This window comes from Etheostoma cragini, chromosome 5 (assembly GCF_013103735.1).
Source record: "Etheostoma cragini isolate CJK2018 chromosome 5, CSU_Ecrag_1.0, whole genome shotgun sequence".
Lineage (NCBI taxonomy): Eukaryota > Metazoa > Chordata > Actinopteri > Perciformes > Percidae > Etheostoma > Etheostoma cragini.
Window position 1 is genome coordinate 22,012,604 of NC_048411.1, and position 20,208 is coordinate 22,032,811.

General features: G+C 38.8%; 1 protein-coding gene across 2 annotated transcripts in view; it reads left to right on the plus strand.

Moving 5' to 3' along the window:
- Window positions 1–20,208, plus strand: part of si:dkey-215k6.1 (transmembrane protein 132C) — a 244,993-nt gene that overhangs the window by 107,919 nt on the left and 116,866 nt on the right. For both annotated transcript variants that reach the window (XM_034871794.1, XM_034871796.1), the window contains exon 4: window positions 17,605–17,745. In XM_034871794.1, the coding sequence (XP_034727685.1) occupies window positions 17,605–17,745 (141 nt within the window). The remainder of the gene's footprint in view (window positions 1–17,604; window positions 17,746–20,208) is intronic.

Sequence of the window (20,208 nt, forward strand, 5' to 3'; positions counted from 1 at the left end):
AAAGAAGAGGATTGAAGGGTTTTTAAAGTGTGCCTCTGCTGAGGCCATTAATTGCGATGACAGTAATGGAAGCCCGAGGTGCTGCATCTCTCCCCCAGCAGGTGACTGTTTTAACCTTTTAGCTCTGCTTAAGATTATCAACACAACATTAGCATACTAAAATCTGCATACTCAGGCTCCTCTCACGTTTTCTTCACTCAGTGTTTTTGTGAAGGTTGAGAGTTTTCAATTGACTGTTCTTAGATAGAACCGAAATAGTCTCACTTACCCTGCAATCTGCTTGGAATTTTGATGAGCCACTGAACACCTGTAAGATTGTCTGTTTCACTACCTGTACCTCTATTTTGCTTGGCCATCACAGAGTAGTAGCAATAGTAATGGACAAAAGTTCAAAACATTGATTTTTACTGCTCACTTTCAGTTTTTAGATTTCTGGAATTCTGTTCCCCAACCAGACTCAACACAGACTGTTTTCTCTGAATGTGTGTGTAAAGTGTTTTGAGAGCTCACAGACCAACTGAGACCAATACAAATTCATATGTAGCCTAAGCTCCTACATCCATTTCACCTGTTACGTGTACTTGTTTGTTTGTGTCGTGTGTATGTGTGCTGTGTACAGAAGGTGTGTGTGTGTGTGTGTGTGTGTGTGTGTGTGTGTGTGTGTGTGTGTGTGTGTGTGTGTGTGTGTGTGTGTGTGTGTGTGTGTGTGTGTGTGTGTGTGTGTGTGTGTGTGTGTGTGTGTGTGTGTGTGTGTGTGAGAGAGGGAGCCATATGCCTGACTGCATACTTCTCTAAGGACAACAAACTGATATGACATGTGTTGTTGTTGTTGTAGATGCACCTCAGACGCCAGTATGTTTCCGCTTATTGTTTAGTTTCTCCTCTCAGCTGTGGTTGTTTATCAAATTAGTTGTTTACTGGTTTTGTTTGTTTTGTTTCCCAAATTGGACCGTTGTTACCATTGTTGGAGTCCGCTAAGACCTGTGGTTTTCTTGTTGTGCGGTTCCTATATTTCTGTATTTAAATGTGTACGAACAATTGAGCCAGTCCCAATAGATGTGTCTCAGTGTGTGTTTGTGAGAGATTTGTCGACTTGAACTCCAATGGAATGCTTTAGTTGATAAATACCAATGAAATTTAACACACACACACACACACAGACAGACACACACACACACACACACACACACACACACAGAACACACACACACACACACACACACATACATACTGACACATGTGTACACACCACAAAAAGTATTGAAGTCACCAAATACCATAAAAATAAATTTAAAACCACTTTATTAATAAATGAACGGCTGAAGTCTTGGACTATTACATTTTCTTTTCATCCAAATGAACTGTATGGAGCTTTATTGCACCCTTGAGTAAGCAGTTCTCAGCTGCATGTGGCCTATATTGTCATAATATTCTCGCTGGTGTTAGCTCTTTTTCCACAAAAATGAGTCTCTTGTTCATTATCAGTGTATATGACTCCCTAAAGTTTGTCTTAATAACAGCGGCACAACCCTAGTTGGTAGTTTTAGGTTTCAATAACAGGCTGGTGTGTCAAGAAATCTATGTAACAAGGGAGAAACAACTTTTTCGTGAAAAAGAAATCATAGGCGGCCGGACAGCTAGGTTGGTAGGCCAGGTTTATATTGAGGTTTACTCCTAGATGCAGCGGGCCCTTTGCTGCATGTCATTCTTCCTCTTTCATGTCCTCAGCTGTTGTGTCAAATAAAGGCCTTACCATTCCCCAAAAAATCATCTCAAAAAAATAATGTTGGATTAGCATGCAAAAAATATAAAAAAGAAAATAAAAAAATATAAAAAAATTACTTCTGGTAACATTTTACAATAAATGTAATTATTTGATTACAATTTTAACTATATTAGAATCCATTGTGACAACATTCTTAAGCTGACCATAGCTTCCGTTTTGCATTAACACCAGCAAGGTGTTGATCTCACAACTCATATATCTTACAATCACGCAAACATACTATGTGGAAAGTGGGAAAAATAAATGATGACAAAATAGGAAAACTACTACTTTTAACTGGTTATCATCTTTAAAAGTCAGTTGTGATTTCTTTAAGACTGCACGGGAAGCTCAGCTTCTCCTAAAATGTCAAAAAATGAACGGTCACTAAAAATGCATTAGAACACGTTCAACTCGAAGACAAGTACGTTCAGAATCAGCTGACTCGATTTCCTTCTCATACATTCACGTAGCGTCACAGTGCGTTTTCCTGTTGTAGCCTAGCATTCATGGACTTTGATGGGACTGCTTTGAACTGTTTTTTTAAAGTGCTTTGAAACTAGATGGTCATTGGATAAATGCTGCGATTATGTCCCGCCCATGGACGCTCAGCGTCTCTGGGGGTCAAGGAAGGAGTGGGCTGGCCTGGATGATGGGCTTCTGCGTGATGATTGGAGGGTCTGTCGAAAGCATGCCTCTCCTTTTGATTTTCAGCGATTTTGTGCTATAAAAGTTGCCAAAGCTACGTGCTCACTTGTTCTTTTGTGGATTTAGCAAGTGTTGTTGAAAGACGAACTGCTGCAACGTATTTCTTGGTATTTGTTTGGCAAAATTGCTAGCCAATTTTCATCATACATTTTATACAATTATTCACCACATTCCTTTTTTCAGTTTAACCTAATTCCCACATTTCCCCCTTTTGAGTTTAATATTGTTTTGTTAGATTTTTTGTTTGTTCATTCATTCATTCATACAGTAGGATAGGCTAGTGTTGTAGGGGCGAACTAGCTAGCTAGCAAACGGCATAACGATGGCAGACAATGCTAATATTGTCGACCAGATTTTGGCGAAGCCATTTGAAAGTCTTCATTACAAAAACAAATTTAAAATCAAACAGTTCAAATGTTTAGTATGAAAATGATCTTCCCTTCTTTGAAAGACCAACAGCGCCACTGTTCAAAATACTTATTTGGATCCTACAAAAAGGGCACAAATTACAGGGGAGCCAGGGGGCGCTTGACTACTCTTAATAAGACATGAGCTCCCCTAAAAATATGATTTTGGAATTTTAGGGGGTCTCTAAAGTATTGACAATATGCATGCATTTGATTTTTTTGTGTCTTCATCATCATGGAGCATAAAGTTGGGCTATTATTGATGTATAATTCATGCATGAGGGTGATTCATCACTAATTCACTTTAATACTGGCATGCCTGCTCTCAGCATCAAAGCAAGGCGGCGCAATATCAAAAACTTCATTCACTCTGCAGAGTATACTGTGCCTGCTAGGTGGCCGTATTGTATTATACTGTAATGTTTGGATGTTAGATCCATGTAGACTGAATAATATATATCAAATGTGCTGACATAAAGCAAGTACGCCTACATGTTTGCAACACTGAATATTTCTTTGTAACAAGAGTCGGTCAGTCCTCTCTTTGAGGCATGTGCAAGCATTCTGTCAGAGGAGCAGCAGACCGGGGCCATGATGGTCTTTGGGTATTGTTGCCAACCCATGGTTAGGCCACACCCAGACTATTCCTTTCAGTCCACGCAAATACAACCAAACCAACATCTATTCTTTGGTAACAGGGTTGGCAACTATTTCCAATATACACGTTTTATTTTTGAAATGGTCTTTACACCCCGACAGCAATAAATAGCTTATGAGCTCTGAAAAAGGAGCAAAAAAGATCCGTTATCTACTGGTGCATGAATCCTTTAAAAAAAACACCAATCACTGTGTCGCAGTCGCTTGGAAAGAACCTATGTAATGCCTCCTTGCCCCACAGCACGTACTCTACCCATCTTGTGTGCAAGCCTGAGCTCAATGTGCGTTGTCGCCGCATTGCTCACAGTAGTCATGTTTATTTTAAACATTAGGTATGATAATATTCTGTGTTTGCTCACCAGTGAATGGTATGTGTAGTAAAATTGCGGCCCATTCTCTGCCCTGTTTTGAAGCAGCGGTGCTCGTGCTCTTCAGTGTGGGTTGGAGCCCTGAGGGTTGGGGGAGGGGTTAGACGCTGCTCTGAGGAGTTGCTTCTTTAAAATCTTGCCACCTTTTCAACATTAGTGCAAGGTATTCTCACAAGTTTATTATAAATAGAAACAATGCAAAGGTATCTGTTTCACCCTCAGCAGTACATCACAAACTAAACCCTAAACAAGGTAAATTGCAAGGAATTTCCTTTGATTCTGGTCAGATTTAATCTAGTTCTCTGTTAGTATTTTAGACTGTGCCTACTGAAAGTGATCTGCGGTGGTGTAATGGTATACTGCTAATCTGGGACTTCAACCCAGAGGACTAGCTTGAAGCTACTACCACAGCCAACAACCCACAGTCATTGTCTGTCTTTGTTTACAGAGAAATATGTCGTTCTAATCCCATGTGTGGTGGGAAGTAGAGTGGGCGGTTTGATTCCATGTGTGAGGGTTTTTATTTGAAAGGGATCCAGTAGGCTAACTTAACATCTAGCTGTGCTGATTACATTATCAGTGTCCTGCTTAAAACTGTGTACAGAGGTAGCAGTTGTAAAAGTCCCACGCTTTGTTGCGTGCATGCTGGACTGCTTGCACTTTGGCTTCATCCAACAAGTAGAAAGATTAAGATTACAGAGAGAAAGTCAGTAACAGCTTGGTTTTAGTGTGGTATTACAATGGTGATTTGTGTGACAGCTGTAAAAAAATTTCAGAAAGAATGAATGACTACCTGCAGCACTAATGTAGGTCTGACAAAGCGTGATGATTTGTTAATAATAAGCTCCTGCTGATTTCCCATTTTCATGGCGGTCCCTTGCAGGCCACATCTAATCTTTAAAATAAGTTACAAACTTTGAAGCAATGTTATTGTTAACCTTTCAATATACTTCATTAACAACTTCACATGAGATTTGCTCCAAAGTATTGTAGATCCATCAATCCATTCATCTGTTCTTTCATTTCTACACCCCCTTTATTTCTACACCCCCCTTACTCAACAAACGACATAGGAGGATGGGACCAATGCCACAATGCCATGGGGGAATTGGATTCCAAATTATTGCAGGGCTAACACACATAGGCAGTGACTATTTTAACATACACATAATATTCCTTTTTTTGCCTTTATTACAAAATAGATGATATTTTGACCAAGCTGTTTACATGGCAAATGAAAGTGAATATTCCACTGATATTCCAATTTACATATAGCCCCGCAAAAACGTTTTTATCATAGTTCACCAGCAGTGGAGAACATGTATAAACGTGTGAACACAGCATCCCTCTTTCAGGTTGGCATGGCAATGTGTGCAAATATATAAAACCTGATGAAGTCTTTGATAATGTTTAAACATAGCTCTGTTTCTACTTCTTATTGGGTCTGCAGCCTTGCAAACTGTTGGCTGGTTGCTTTGTTTACAGCAACCATAGCAACACACAGAGCTGACCATAAGCCATAAACAGGCAAGAGGCCCGAAACTGGGTGTAAACTGCGGTAAAAACCCAGATTAAGATGCGTATTCTAAATATGCTTTATACATGTCCAAAGAATGCCTCTAAAACCCAAATAATACCGGAATATCCCATGTCTTAATCTGAAAATAATATATTCGGAAATAAGCCTTATTCCGAATATCCAACCGGAATAGGCTGTTTACATGACCTGTAACAAATTCATAATATTGTCATATTGAGAATAATAGTGGAATATCGGTGTGCATGTAAACATACTCCATGCTTCTGAGTTATCTCACCAGCATGTGTTTGGATTGTAGAAAAACAAAAGCATAAATTTTCAGTCTGAAAATTTGTTCTAGAAAGTGTGTAGTCCCAACAGCTGGCTAGATGAATGTCATTTTTACTGACAATCGAAGTCCTGCAGATTATGGTCTTTTAAGATCCTCTTTAGTATGCAGGACAGATGTAAGATGGATGCATGAGTACGGGCTTCTATAATGGCTACCCCTGCAGCGCTGCTGGTGCTGAGGCTTGTTCAGCAGTGCAAAACAAAAACCAGGTCTGGAGCAGAAGGCAACTGATGGCTTTTTCTTTACTCATGCATAATTAGCACACAATCGGGGCCAACAAATGTGTGCATAGGCATGTATTTACGTTCATACAGTACAGTGAGCGAAGAGGCATGTGGTGTCTAGTTTCGATTGACATGTTTACTTCATGTACTTTACACTGCATCAAACACACAACCCCTAACCCCTAAACCAGCACACAAAAAACACACACCCCTGTTTTCCAGCAGCTTTCATCATTATTACACAATAGTCATTTTGCAGTAAACTTATGTAACTGTGGAGCAAGCTGCTCAGGGAGAGAGAGTCAGCCATAGAGACAGCTGTGTGTGTGTGTGTGTGTGTGTGTGTGTGTGTGTGTGGTTGGGGAGTGTTCACTCATTCCTTATTAGAAAAGCTCTTTTTTGTCTGTTGTTCAGGACAAAATTAAAGATACAACCTGAAAATAAAATGTTAAACATTAAAGTAGGTGTCACGTACTCACTTAGCCAGTTTGACTGTCAGAGGATGGACATCCGACCTTTATGTCTTCAGTTTGGCTGTTGGATTGCATTTTACCTTAAACAGCTGAGATACTGACTCAATTTCATTCAAATTCATTCATGTATGTCGTGATTTATTTATTAAGGCATGTTCCTATTCAACCTTTCCTATAATTGATACACCCACTTTTTACCTCAGCTAGCTAAAAGACTTTTTTTCAGTTTTCAATCATATTTTTGTGTTTTAGGTGCACATTGAAAAAAGGCAACAAAAAAAAACTGGTTGATGGAAATGCACTTATTTTCTTGCAAAAGGAAGTCATTTATGGGAGTTTTCTGATCTGATGGCTCAATTATTCGTCAGTGCCTTCCAAAAAATATGTATATGAACATTTTCTAATCTGTTACCTTTATGGTTAAGGTTTGGTGTGGTTTAGTTGCAAAAATAACTTTACTAAGGTTAGGGAGAGATAATGTTATGGGTAAAAGAAGACTGTAATTGACTGTTGATAGGAAATGTAAAACACACTGTGGTCTTGTGTGTCAATTTCACACACTACCATGGTACATGACCTTTTTAACAATGTCTGTGGCGTCATGCTCTTTCACGTCTGTTCCACACAATAAGTTTAAGTCACTTTGCCTCTAGATGTCCTTGCTAGGGGAACATAAACAGATCTGTATTTATGGATATGAACACACAAAAAAGCCATTTTAGTAAGAACAATCTCGACCAAAGTAATGGAATACAGAAAGTGTGTAGTGTTTTTAAAGACCCTTTATCAGTTGGGGTTAGTGCTGCTGCATAATGACAGAGGCTCCTCCGGAATGTTTTTTTTTCCTGTGATATTGTTTTGTGTTAAAGGTGACAGAGAATAATGTTCTGGAAGAAAAAAAGATGGTGATAGACAGCTTTAAAGAAGATAGAGCTAGAACAACATGAGTGTCAACATGAGAGTGGGCAGAAGGACAAAAAAAGAAAGACAGGAGGAAACGACAACAAAAGAAGAAGGAAAAGTGAATAAAAGGAAAAGGTGAGAAAGGGAGAGAAATCTAAAGTAAAAAATACAGAAGAAAAGATTCTAGGTAGCATGATACAACAGATGTTCTCACAGTGAGACACAATGACCTGTGACCAACAATGCGGGGCTCTTTTACATCCTTCTATCAGATGTTTAACAACAGTTTGTTATGACTTTCCAAACTTACAGCTCCCCATCTGTCTCATCATGTCTTAAAAAACAACCCCACCTGTTCATTCTAAAATTTCAAAACTCTTGCCTCCCAATCTGTCCATCACTCCAACATCAAAATATACATACATTTAAGATGTTAGTGAAGCACTAAACTGTGAACCCTAAATACCCATAATGTCAAGATATTATAAGAGACCCAAAAAATCTGTGAAAAAAGCAACCCTCTCCCACAATCAATCCGCTATATGAACTCAAAAAGAAGGTATCATTATCAAGTATTATTTCATAACTTAGTAGTCTTATTCAACTGAATTCTCTTTTGTTATTTGATCTGTTTTGGAAAGTACACATTGTACCAGCCTTTTAACACTGTCATCATCACAGCTTTGATTTAGCCAAGAATTATTCATCTCAGGTTGAGAACTTTGTTATAGCACCAACTTTGCAACTTGTTAAGAATCTGTTGCAAAGAAAAATCATTTTCTCGACTTTTTTCAATTTGTCGACAGCTCTTCACTTGTAGAAAAGCAACCATGTCTCTTCAGAGTGTTTTGATCACAACAACAGATTGTTTTGCCTCTGCCTCTCAAACAGTGGGGAAAGCAGAAAACAACATCTTATTGATTTGACAGTTTGACTCATATAAATGCCACTCATGTCCAATGATGGCAGCTTCTCCAGAATGGGTTGAGAAATTTGCAGCTGGTGTGTTGAATTTTCTTGAACATCTGTCTCCACCTCTGTACTGTACACTTGCTGCCATTCCCTATTGTTCCTAGTTTCTTTAAGTCTTAGTTTATCAATGAGGGGTCATGATTTAAACTATTGGCAATCTTGGCACCCTTTTTTTCAAATTTGGAATAAATATTTTTCATGGTAAATGTGTTTCCGTTTACCGTAATCCCATTAAATAGAGATGAAGGGGCTATATTTTAATGATCTAAGCAAACAGCGGAAAGCGCATGGTTCAAAAGGGTTGTACTAAGTGTCTTCAGTAACCATAGGTGTGTTTTGGGCATAACATGCAATAAACCAATCGGTGTCATCTCCCATTTCCTTTAAAAGCCAGGCATTTTGTACCTTGGCACATTGCTATTATGATGGCAGATTTACTAAACAGGAAGGAGAGATTTCCAGGAGAAGAAACTGATCTGTTTGTGCGTGAAGTGAAAGCGTGCAAGCTAATCATATTATGATACTATTTCACATTGTAATATTTTCATTTTTAATCTATTGCATGTTTATGTGCTGCTGCACATAGGGTGACCAGACGTCCCAAAAACTTCAGGACAGTCCTGAAATCCAAGAAGTTATCCCGAATCCTGCCGAGTCCTGCTAAAGTCTCAAGAGCAGACTCTTGAGTAGTTATAGTCTGATAGAACATTAAAAACTGTTCATGATGATTAAGTCGTCCCACAGCCAGTTCCCGTCAGCTGCTACATAGGTGACTAGGTGCAAAGTTTGATAAATATGCATTCATATTTTTCATTCATTTATTGTTGAAATGGAGGCTCAGGCTGGTGTCCCGGGACCCGATGAACATGTAGCTAAAAACAAATACGCAAGCACTGGGAGGACTGGGTAGGGACATAGCCCTGAAACTGCAGTTCTATGTGATGCAAACTAAGCATTTTGCAATATGTGTAGGAAGGAGTTTGGTATTTTACACTGGAGGTAGTCAGACGTCAGGCTGCATGCTAGCAGCAAACTATATATAAGTTAGTGATCGTATTCTACTATTTAACTAACAGCACAACTGTACGGAGCTCATCCTTTTTTAGGCGGGAAGATAAATCCATGCATAATAAAATAGCTGCTGCTGAGCTGATTTTGTATTTGTATTTTGGGGTTAACATGACACCTGAATAAAACTAATAAAATAAAAATAATATTGGTGCAGAAATAAATGAAAATGAACCCATTCAATTAAAACAACTTTATTCATCCCTGAAGGGTAATTCAATTTGGCAGTCAACCAGTCATATAAAAAACAAAAATACAAAAATAAATCATCGCAATCCTTCAGTCAACCAACATGTCAGCAGCAGCAGGTCAACAAATAGGAAACAAGGGCAAGAGCAGCAAAGCACACACAGGTTGCTGAAATTAAACTAAATTAAATAAATTTACAACCATAATCCCACTTAAGTAACTAATTAAAACATAAATCAAAGCATTATGCTTCCCCAGAATATCAAGCTCTGAATGATGCAGGTTGCTGCCATCAGCACCAGCAGCCGTTTTCTGGATGAGGACGGTCTGGTCTTGTACCCTACGATGACTGATCAGAGTTATGCGCTGTATTGTCACAATCTGGCCCTCCACTGCTTTACTTGCTTTTACTTTGTTACATGCTGGTTCACTTTGCAAGCAGGATACACTGGACTTCTAAAGTATCTATCCAACCTGTTTTACCCCAAAAACATCTGTTCCAACAACAACTTTAGACAAACAATATGTCTTCTTTACTTTTGTCTCTTAGACACATCTGCTGCTGTACATGGAGCAACGTTTTCTGACACATAGCATATGGTGGGTCTGCTCTTTTGTTTTGAGAAGAAGGTCTTTGGTTTTACACTGTCGTTTTAGGCATTTAGCTGACACTTTCATCCAGGATGGCGTAGAAGAAACTTAAATTCCTTGAATCGAACAAGACAGTATTGAGCGCTAAGCTTAGCGCTATTGATCACTTTAAACCTGGAATAAAGAACAAGAATAAGAAAGAACAAGAGAAGAAAAGCGGATTTCAGGGAACTATAGTTTTATTTGTATGTATATACTTGCATTGATATTCATACCAGAAGTCCCTACGTTGTATTTCGAAGCTGATAGATGGAGAAAAGTAAGGTTAAATGAAAGATGAATTCAGATCATGGGAGAGTGCTTGAAGAACTAAAGACACTGCAACACTGGGCCCTTAATGCCCGTGCCTTTGACAACCACTGAAAACTTTAAGAGAACGTTGGTAGATTTGCTTAACAAATAGACCAATCTAGAAATTAGTTTTATTGGTGGTACAAAAAAGACACTTTGGAGACAGTAGGTTGTTTTTCTTTAAACACAGCAGCTTTTTAAGAACACAGAAACTTAACCTGCATCAAGACGGCACAGAGTAGCTTTGGGCTGTAGAAATGCAAACATGTTTGCGCAAAAAGGTGTTTAGTTTGGACTCATTGAAGACCATAACTGAGAAACCAGCAAGAGTGGCAGTTACTTTCAATAGCAGATTGAGAAGGTGAAAAGTGAGAAAAAAAAACACCCAGACTGTCTCAAGAGAACATGAAGGTAAAGTAGCAGTAACATCCTCTTTGAGACCTGTATGAGCACAAACATGACACTGATAAAAGAAAAAAGCCCACAAATTAAAATGCCCATTGGCATAACGCTGGCGACTCGATCTAACGTAACCTGCCTCCTCTCTCACGTCTAGTTCAGGTTAACACCTGGAGGGTCTTTTTGCGTATATCCTTTGTAGTTCTACATGAGCATCCATCATACAGTAAATCAAAGCACACAACGCTTGTAACATCATCTTCTGCTGGTATTACTGTAAGCTTTAGGTCTTTGTGTATTTTCTTTTTACCAGACACTTTAATGAACTTGAAAATATCACTCCTAATCTGTTACAGAATGACTCACGAAAAAAGGAATAAGATCATCACAAAGATACATACAAGAGGAGCACGTAAACCTTAAGGGCGTGAGATCTACTTTTTAAATCCTAAAACACTGTTTACTGACTTGATGCTTGGTGGAATAACACATCCAAAGCATTGGTAGATGTGCTTTCCCCTTTGCTCTAAACAAAGGCTTTTCAAGAAATAAGGGCTTATGCTATCATGGGAGGTTCCACTGAGTCTATAGATTTACCTTACACCCGGCATTTGTAGAGACAAAGAATTTCACACACAATATACATTAAGTGAAACTCAGAAAAACGGAATGGGACAGAATGGAAGCCACTGTAAGCACCCACAAGATGCAATTATGATTCATCTAAATTTTCTTCTCCCTCTAAAGCACTTAAAAGCTTATTTAAGTGTGCTTGCTTGCTACCAGTTAAATAATGTGTGCAAAGATGTAGAAAGTGAAATAAATTAAGCAGTACGTAAATTGAAAATACAGGCCAGAACATTGACAATCCACATCAACATTACTTTTTGAAGCATTGCTGGAGTGTTTTAGATGCAATGTCATATTGAAAAAGTGTAGTTGCATTGGGAGTATATAGTTTGTGAGCATGGGTGTGTCTTGGAGTCCATGTGGATTTGTAGAAACAGAGGCATATATATCCATGAAATGAAAAGCGGAGATGCTATTACATCGAAAACACTCCAGCAATGCTTCAAAAAGTGCTATTGGTGTGGCTTGTCAATGAATGATCATCAACTTATTTTGTTATGTGCGTAATGAAGTTTGATAGCTGCCATTTAAATAGCAAAAACCTCCTACTTTTCATAAGTTGTGACCATCTAAGCTGTATTTATTGTGATCAATCAAAGCGCTAGTTTTGCATTGAGCTTTCTTGTTGAACCATATACAAAATCTGTATTAATCTATATAATAAATTGTCAGCCTGCTGTCCTGTGAGCACCTCGGGAGCTGTGCTTCCGAAATGTTCATCTGGTTCTGAAGACAGTGATGTTTTCCAACTAAGCTAGATGTAAGTAAGTAGGTGTGTATTGAACTGTCAGTCTCTAGGTTGTGGTTCCACTCCTTTTATTTCTTTCTCACCCTGCCTTCCCTATCGCCCCTTCCCGATTTACCTGTCACTCACTCTCTTATCTCTCTCCTCTTCCTATCCTCTGCCTTTCTCTCCCCCTCTGCCTCTCTGTCTTTCTTTCGCACTACTGAGTGTAAATCTATCCATCTATCGTCTGATGCTCCTCAAGGAAACCAGAGTTATCACTCACACACACACACACACACACACACACACACACACACACACACACACACACACAGTCATACATGTGAGTCACTGGTCTGCATGACCTTGTGTCAGTGATGATTGTGCTCCTGTGTAAGCGAGAGATTGTGTGTGTGTGCGTGCGTGCGTACGTACAAACAAGAGGCAGATTTTAGTCTTTATTTCTTGAAACAAACGCATTAGATGACTAATGATTGTAAACCAGGTGAGGATGTGGAAAGATTATTTAAGGGATAGGGTTAGGTGTAACGGGAATTAACTGGACTTAAGTGATTCTCCTTTTTAGCAGAGCAATCTGTTATCCTTTTCTCGCATATTGCTTGGTTCCCTGGGCTACTAGTCCGGTGTGTAAAAGCTAAGCTATAAATATGCATGGCTTCATTTATATTCACCTCATTCCTCCCCTTTATCAACTGTTGTCTTGTTTTTGCTTTATTTATAAAATAAGGTAAATAAAATATATGGGTTAATTATACATTTGGTAAACTTGCAACACAATTAAAAAGAGGCACTGGAGTTTGGCTGTTTTCCATGAATTCATGATAGCTATACCACAATTGGATTTTCTGCGCATATTTCTAAGGTGTCTCTTATGATAATCACACAGCAGCTAAAGATGGAGCAAAACCGGAATTTTGAAAAACATCCCGGGAAAAAGAGCAGAGCAGAGGTACAATCTGCATAAATGAGGTAAAGAGACCCTGTGGGGCATATCCGAAATTACTCAAAAAGAAAGAAACTAAAAGAGGCATTATCACAATGAGAAAAACACATTCAACATTTAACTTACAATTGTGATTTAAAATAGCAGAGGGATACTTTATTCACAGTGTTGAAGTGCCTATAAACAAGGCACAAAAAGAGGAAAAAGAAAGAAAAGAAAATCAATTGTAATGCTCTGTGAGCTACTCAATGGCCAACAGGAGCGGACTGTGAATGTGTGTAATGTATGAGTGTCACCCAGGGAACGAGAGAGGAATAAATGCCCATTCAATGTTTATGCTGTAGATAAAGTTTTAAGTGTATTACACTAAAATTGTTCTTGCATTGACAACATCATAGATTTAGTATGTAAATGAGGCACTTATTTAATTTCAGAAGAAAATTACATAGTGACAACTGATACCTGTAAATATGTGTTGAGGCTTGTCACATAGAATGTGACAGAGCAGCATCGTAACAACACGTGATACATATAGAATGAGGAGAGGGCACAAGGAGAAGTTTTGCTTGTCTTCCTGGATTACCTAAAAAAAACAGGCCGACCAAGGATGAAAGACACACAGACACTAAGGCTCTGATGCTGTACACAGACCTGACAGAAGCAGCTTAGGGACGCAGCCTTGTCCATCATCCTGCTTGTTGACAGACATGCACACATGCACACCAAAAGTCCTGACAGCAGCACCATGGGACAACAGTGTTGCTGTGCTATGCTTTTTTTACATATGTGATTGTGTTTGTGTTCATTATCCCGAAAAGCAAAATCAATCTACTTTTTCCCACAAACATCCTTTCTGAATCTTAGGGGTTAACTGACAACCCTGAAAAGCTGTATACAGAGTTGTGATTGAAAGCCTCATTCCGCTTTGAATTCAAAGTGGACTGAGGTGGCTGTACCTTACGCTGAATTTACAGGGATCTAGGACTGTTTCCAGAATGCCAAAATAGTATTTCAATTTGGAAATAACTATCTTTTTTGTGAAATAACAACTCTTTTTAATATTTAGGCAAGATCAAGGAAATAAGTCCCTTCTCTTGTTGACATTTACATAGTCTGGCTTCACCAGACTAATTTGCAAACGAGTATTAGTCTGGAACCTCTCTGTTCATTTCTAAGGTACTTTGTCAACTTTGCAACACAAAAGGCTTTTAAACACAACCAATCAAAGCCATATGACGAGACCTACAACCAATCAGAGCAATGTAACAACGTAGCGCTGAGAGACACAAGTGGCTCTATGTTTTCTTGCAAAAGTGCAGTATATAGTGCAGTATCAGTATACTATGGCATTCTTATGTAAACAGTTTTAATAATAAAAATAACAGGCCTCTACTTTCTGTAACAGCCCAGGCTTTGGGCCAATGTAGGTTTACCAGTTTTAAGCCTGTCATATTACTACTACATTAGACTACATCTCTAAACATTGTGTATTAATGTTAAAGGTCCCATCACATGGTACTTTTTGGATGCTTTTATATAGCTCATAGTGGTCCCCTAATACCACATCTTTAGTCTCTTGCCATAAATTCAGCCTTAGTACACAATTCCAGCCAATAGAGCCAGTCCCACAATAAGCTTTCCTTAAGATGTGCCATTTCTAAATCTGTTGCTGTTAGGGAGGGAGGGGGACCTTGACCAACTGACACTTTGCTCGTTTGAAAGCCATGATGTCTCTTTCTCATGGGCGGGACAAAGTCTCTGGGCGGGAAAAGCAGAGAAAGGGGAGGTAACTATTCCAGATCGGCCTATTTGAGCTTTCATTTTCTCAAAGGCAGAACAGCAGACCCAGTGCTTGGTTCACACCTCTCACCATTTCTAGCCACTGGGGGACCAAAGGCAGGCTGGGGGAGCTCATATTAATGTTAAAAAACCTAATAAAGTAAAATGTCCATGCCTTGGGAACATTATTCTTGGTATACTAACAAGAATAAAACATGTGAGTTCTCTCTGGTTTAGATTTTTGATGGAGGAATACTAGTGAGGTTGTGTTTTATTTTTTTATTTTTTGTATGTTTTACTCATGATTTGTCTTTGCCACAACCTTGTCATCTGAAAAATTCTCGGGTGAATGTTTCTCAGCCGGTGTTCAGGCGAAACGTGTTTGTTTTCCATTCCTGTCAGTCTGTCATTCACATTATATCTTCTGTTTGTTTTTCTCCTCCCAAATTGCTTTGCTCTACATATTTTTGTTGCCACAGTCTGTAAATTTCCTTTTGATGTGGATTATCTTAAATTCTGGGTTGGTTGAGGAGGAGTAAAGAGTGAATTGGAGAAAGGTGGAGAAGAGGTGATGGAGGAGGCAGAAAGAGAGGGATGGAGAGAAAGAAACAGAGGAAGCAGAAAAATGGCAGGTAGTGTTTTTTAAATGACATGTAACAGTCAGCTGAGCTTATATACTGGTCCAATATTCATCTCACCACCCTGGTCCAATAAGCAGGCTACATGGGGTTACACATGCACACAATCTTTCGCTCATTCCATTGTCCTCACACACGGTAACATCTATGGCAGTGTGGTAAGTAACAGGCTTTTTCCTGGTCTTTCCTTTTTTAGTTGTTTTGTGATTGCATATAGGCCCTCCCCTGACATGTACAGACCCCCGCTCGAGCGCCTTTAAACAAACACACACACACACACACACACACACACACACACACACTCATTTTCACAAACCATACACAGCACTGGTCAACCAGGGAACATTTTTCCCTACTTGATAATAAATCAAGAAAAATGAGTTCAGAGTAGAAAAAAATGTGTTTTAAAGTTGTTCCCTTTGCGCCAAACACCGACACGCGTCTTTTTTAGATTATTGTACAGCACACACAGGGTGCATACACACTCATTAACATATGTAGCATGTCAAAGAATCTGCATGGCATATTTGATGGCAATTTTTGGCAAGACATGAAGCGAGACAAATGCAAGAAAGTAATACTGTAATGAGAAAGAAGACAAAGAGGATTGGCAGTTTTTCCTCTTTCTGTGTAGAGGAAAAAGTTTATTAGAAAGTGCGTCTGTGTTTGTATCTGTTGTTTGCCAGAGACTATTGTATGTGTGTTAATGAGAAAAACAGTAAACAAGGTTGTGTGCATGTGTGTGCGTGCCTACGAAATGTGTTAATAAATTGAGGGAGGGTCTAGTCAAGGTGATGAATAGAACAAAACACACTGGGACGGATTAGAGAAAGAGAGAGGGAACAAGGGAGAGGGAAAGAAAATAAAGAGATTAACCATAGGATGCCTTGAGATTAAAGGGTGGTTGAGGGGCAGAGGGAGGGATGAAGTAAGGGAAGGAAGAGAGGGAGGGAGGAAGGAACGAGGGAAGTCACAGAGGGATGGATGAGAGACAGAAGAAAACCATTAGAAGGAGGTGAGGAAAAGAGATGAAAGAGAAGACCTGGTAAGGAAAATAAAGGACAGAGAAAAACATCAAGGGAAGGGTGAGGAAGGAGGAATACAAATAAAGAGGACATCTGGAAAGGAAGGATAGGGAAGATGGGAAGGAAAGGAAGGGGATTAGAATCTAATAGAACACCAAAAGAAAAATGGAAGTATAGGGAGTTCAAGCCAAGAAACATTAAGGAAGAAATAATCCAGATTAAAAAAAAACTGGATGGAAAAGGGGAGGCAGAGATGAATGGCCTTAATCTAAATGGAGAGAGAATGAAGAAAAAACGGAGAAGGGAGAGGATGAGGGATTGCAAAACGTGAGGGACAGGTAGGGTGTCACATGTATAGTTTATTTGTGTACAATACTGTGGAAGGAAGGTGAGAAAAAAACCTTTTTGAAGAGGAAAATTTCAAAGAACAGATCAAAATGAACAGCCCAAAAAACAGAAGAACTGAAGAAATTAGCCGTGCATTGTTGCCTTTCTCATCATCACAGTCACATTCTCTAAATTAGATATAAGCTCCAGCTCAGCATGCATCCCATTCATCCTCCACACAGCACTTACTCTGCTTAAAATGTTAACTTTCATGAGAGCTTCTCCTGTCACTACTTTTTCTTCGCCCGCCAAAACATACCGTGGGAGGCTGCACCATGCTGCGTATATGAATTTTAAAAGAAATGTTATCCGAAAAAGTATGGCAGGTATCAGGGATTAAAGAGAACAAGTGAGAAATCGGGGGAGTTCCAAGTGAAGAAAATTCAATTTATACTACAGTTCCCCTAAACTCAGCTTTCTTTTCTTTTTCATTATGTGCATGTGTGAACTTAGATTAACCGTGCTTTTCTTTTCTCTCTTTTGTTTCTTTCTTCATCCTTTCCTGCAGGGTGTGGTTCCAGTCAGGCATTAACTTCCTGGCTGTGAAACCCAGCAACCTCGTTGCGTGGGAGATCAAACAGGAAATGGCGCCGGGAAGCAGTTCGTTGGCAGTGATGTGTCAGAGAAGGGCCTCCTCCGCAGCAGAAAGGTAAGACTGAATCTCACTGCTCTTTTTTTTTCAAAAGCTTTTTTCTGTCAGCAGCTGATTAGCTGATTTCTTTTGTTTTGGGACATTGTACACACTATACAATGTCTGAGGAGGTGTGGGGTTATTCTTCGTCAAGGCTATGAAGCTGGTAATGCCGTATATTTTGCCAATAAAAGATCTTAGTTGTTTTCACAGTGAAAGTTTCTGTGATAAAGAACAAATGACATTTTTATGATTTTTTTATCATCGGTTTATTTGAGTTTTCAAGGAGTAAGTTTGGATTGTCTTTTCTAGCTTGATTCTTGTTTTAATTTCCAAATTTTTCTGTGAGCTGTATTAAAAATGACTGATCATTGAATGTAAGTGCATTGACAGAGTAACGTGAAAAGCTTGTGTTGCTGCCCATTGACTTTTTAATTGACCTTTCAACTACAAATTCTTACCCATACAACTGTGTGTGTTTAGGTAAATATTGAGGAGTATCAAATTAATAAACAGAGTTTGTGGCGTTACACATTTTTTCCTGTACACACAATGAGTATTTAGTAAGCATACACACAGTGGGCTAACAGGCAGCAGTGGAAAGCAATGACCTGTGTGTCATGCTAAATTTGCCATTTACTTGGTAATTGCCATGCTCTTTGTGTGTGTGTGTGTGTGTGTGTGTGTGTGTGTGTGTGTGTGTGTGTGTGTGTGTGTGTGTGTGTGTGTGTATTAGGTTTAACTACATTTGTGGGGACCAAGAACCGTGAATACAGTATACTTATGGGGTCCTGACAGCTTTGTGGGGACAAAATGCTTGTACCCACAACTTTAAAGGGCTGTTGGAGGAATAAGACTTGGTTTTAGGATCAGGGTTAGAATTAAGTTATGGTTAGGGTAAGGGTAAGGGATAAGGTTAGGCATTTAGGGTTTGATGGTTAAGGTTAGGGTAAGGGGCTTGGGAATGCATTATGTCAATGATTGGTCCCCACAAAGATAGTGAGACACACTAGAGTAAACACAGAGTAAATACACCCAGGTTTGTATTTGCTGCTAATGTGACGGGTGATCAGTACTTGACCCCATTGCATGGTAAGGATAATTATGTTGTACAGCACTAAACAAAATATAAAAAAGACAGATTAAAGGTAATCAGTTTTTGTTGAAGCAAAAATCCTCAAGCTGGTGAGAAAAATGTCTCTGAGACTGAGGTTAACTGGTAACAGAGAAAAAGTGATTGAGAGTGCACAGGTTAATGGTACAAAAAACGCACAATGCATGAGTAACAGATTGGGGAAATAAATGACATTAATTAAAACAGCCTTGATGCAGGTGGTGTAACTCACATACTGCTACAGTTCAAAGCAAGCTCCAAGCTCCAAGGACTACAGTAAAATAATTTTATTCTAATTAAGACATAAAAAATGCCTATTTTATGACTGACAGATCCACAGTAAGGCTGAGTTATGGTTGAATCACTGTGACACCTTCAAACAACTTCTTTCTTGTGCATTTTTGAAATGTTGAGTTTAAATGTTCTTTCTACAAAGAATACAGTAAATTGCATGTCATACTTTAATTTTCAGTGGTGTGCTGATAACAGCTTATGTGTGTATATATATATATATATATATATATATATATATATATATATATATATACAGTATATATATATATATATATATACATATATATATATATATACTGTGCATGTGTATATATATATATATATATACTGTGCATGTGTATGTAATGAATGTATGTATGTATGTGAATGTATACTGTATATTGTGTGCTACATTCAAGTGACTTACAGCTTACTGTCCTACATTAATGCTCATGGATTGCATTCTACAATATGTGCATTTTTAACTTTTATCTCTCACAGTTACACACATTTGTGTACTGTAAGCTGCCCAGAACAATTACAGTCTCAATTACTAGTAAAAACAACAGGAATGAATGTAATCAAAGAATTAAGAATTTGGTTAAAGTACAGTACTGTGTGAGCATTAGCAGCTCTAATGTAGTGTTAGATGTATGCTGCATAGGCAAAACATATTTATCTTTGCTGATTTCCCCTGGTATGGATGCTGAGTGTGTGCACTGTTTATGACGCGCACACACACACTCACACACACACACACACACAAACACACACACACACTATTCAATGATGCAGTATGTTACCATGAATCCAATATATCTGTGTGCATGTGTTTAGATAGCACACAAATCAGCTGGAAATTGTCAGTCATGGCTGAATGGAAAGCTACTTGACAAGTAAACATGGATGAGATCTGATCTTGACTAGTAGACATGCCTCTGATCCTCTTTTCTTTCTCTCTTTGTCACCTCACTTGTCTCTCTATCAATCTCTTCCTTCACTTCTTCTTGTGTTGGAGTGACCAAAGTTTCCATTTCACTGTCCCTCATCACTCCCCTTTTTTCCTCTCTCTGTTGGTGGCGAACAGTGCTGAT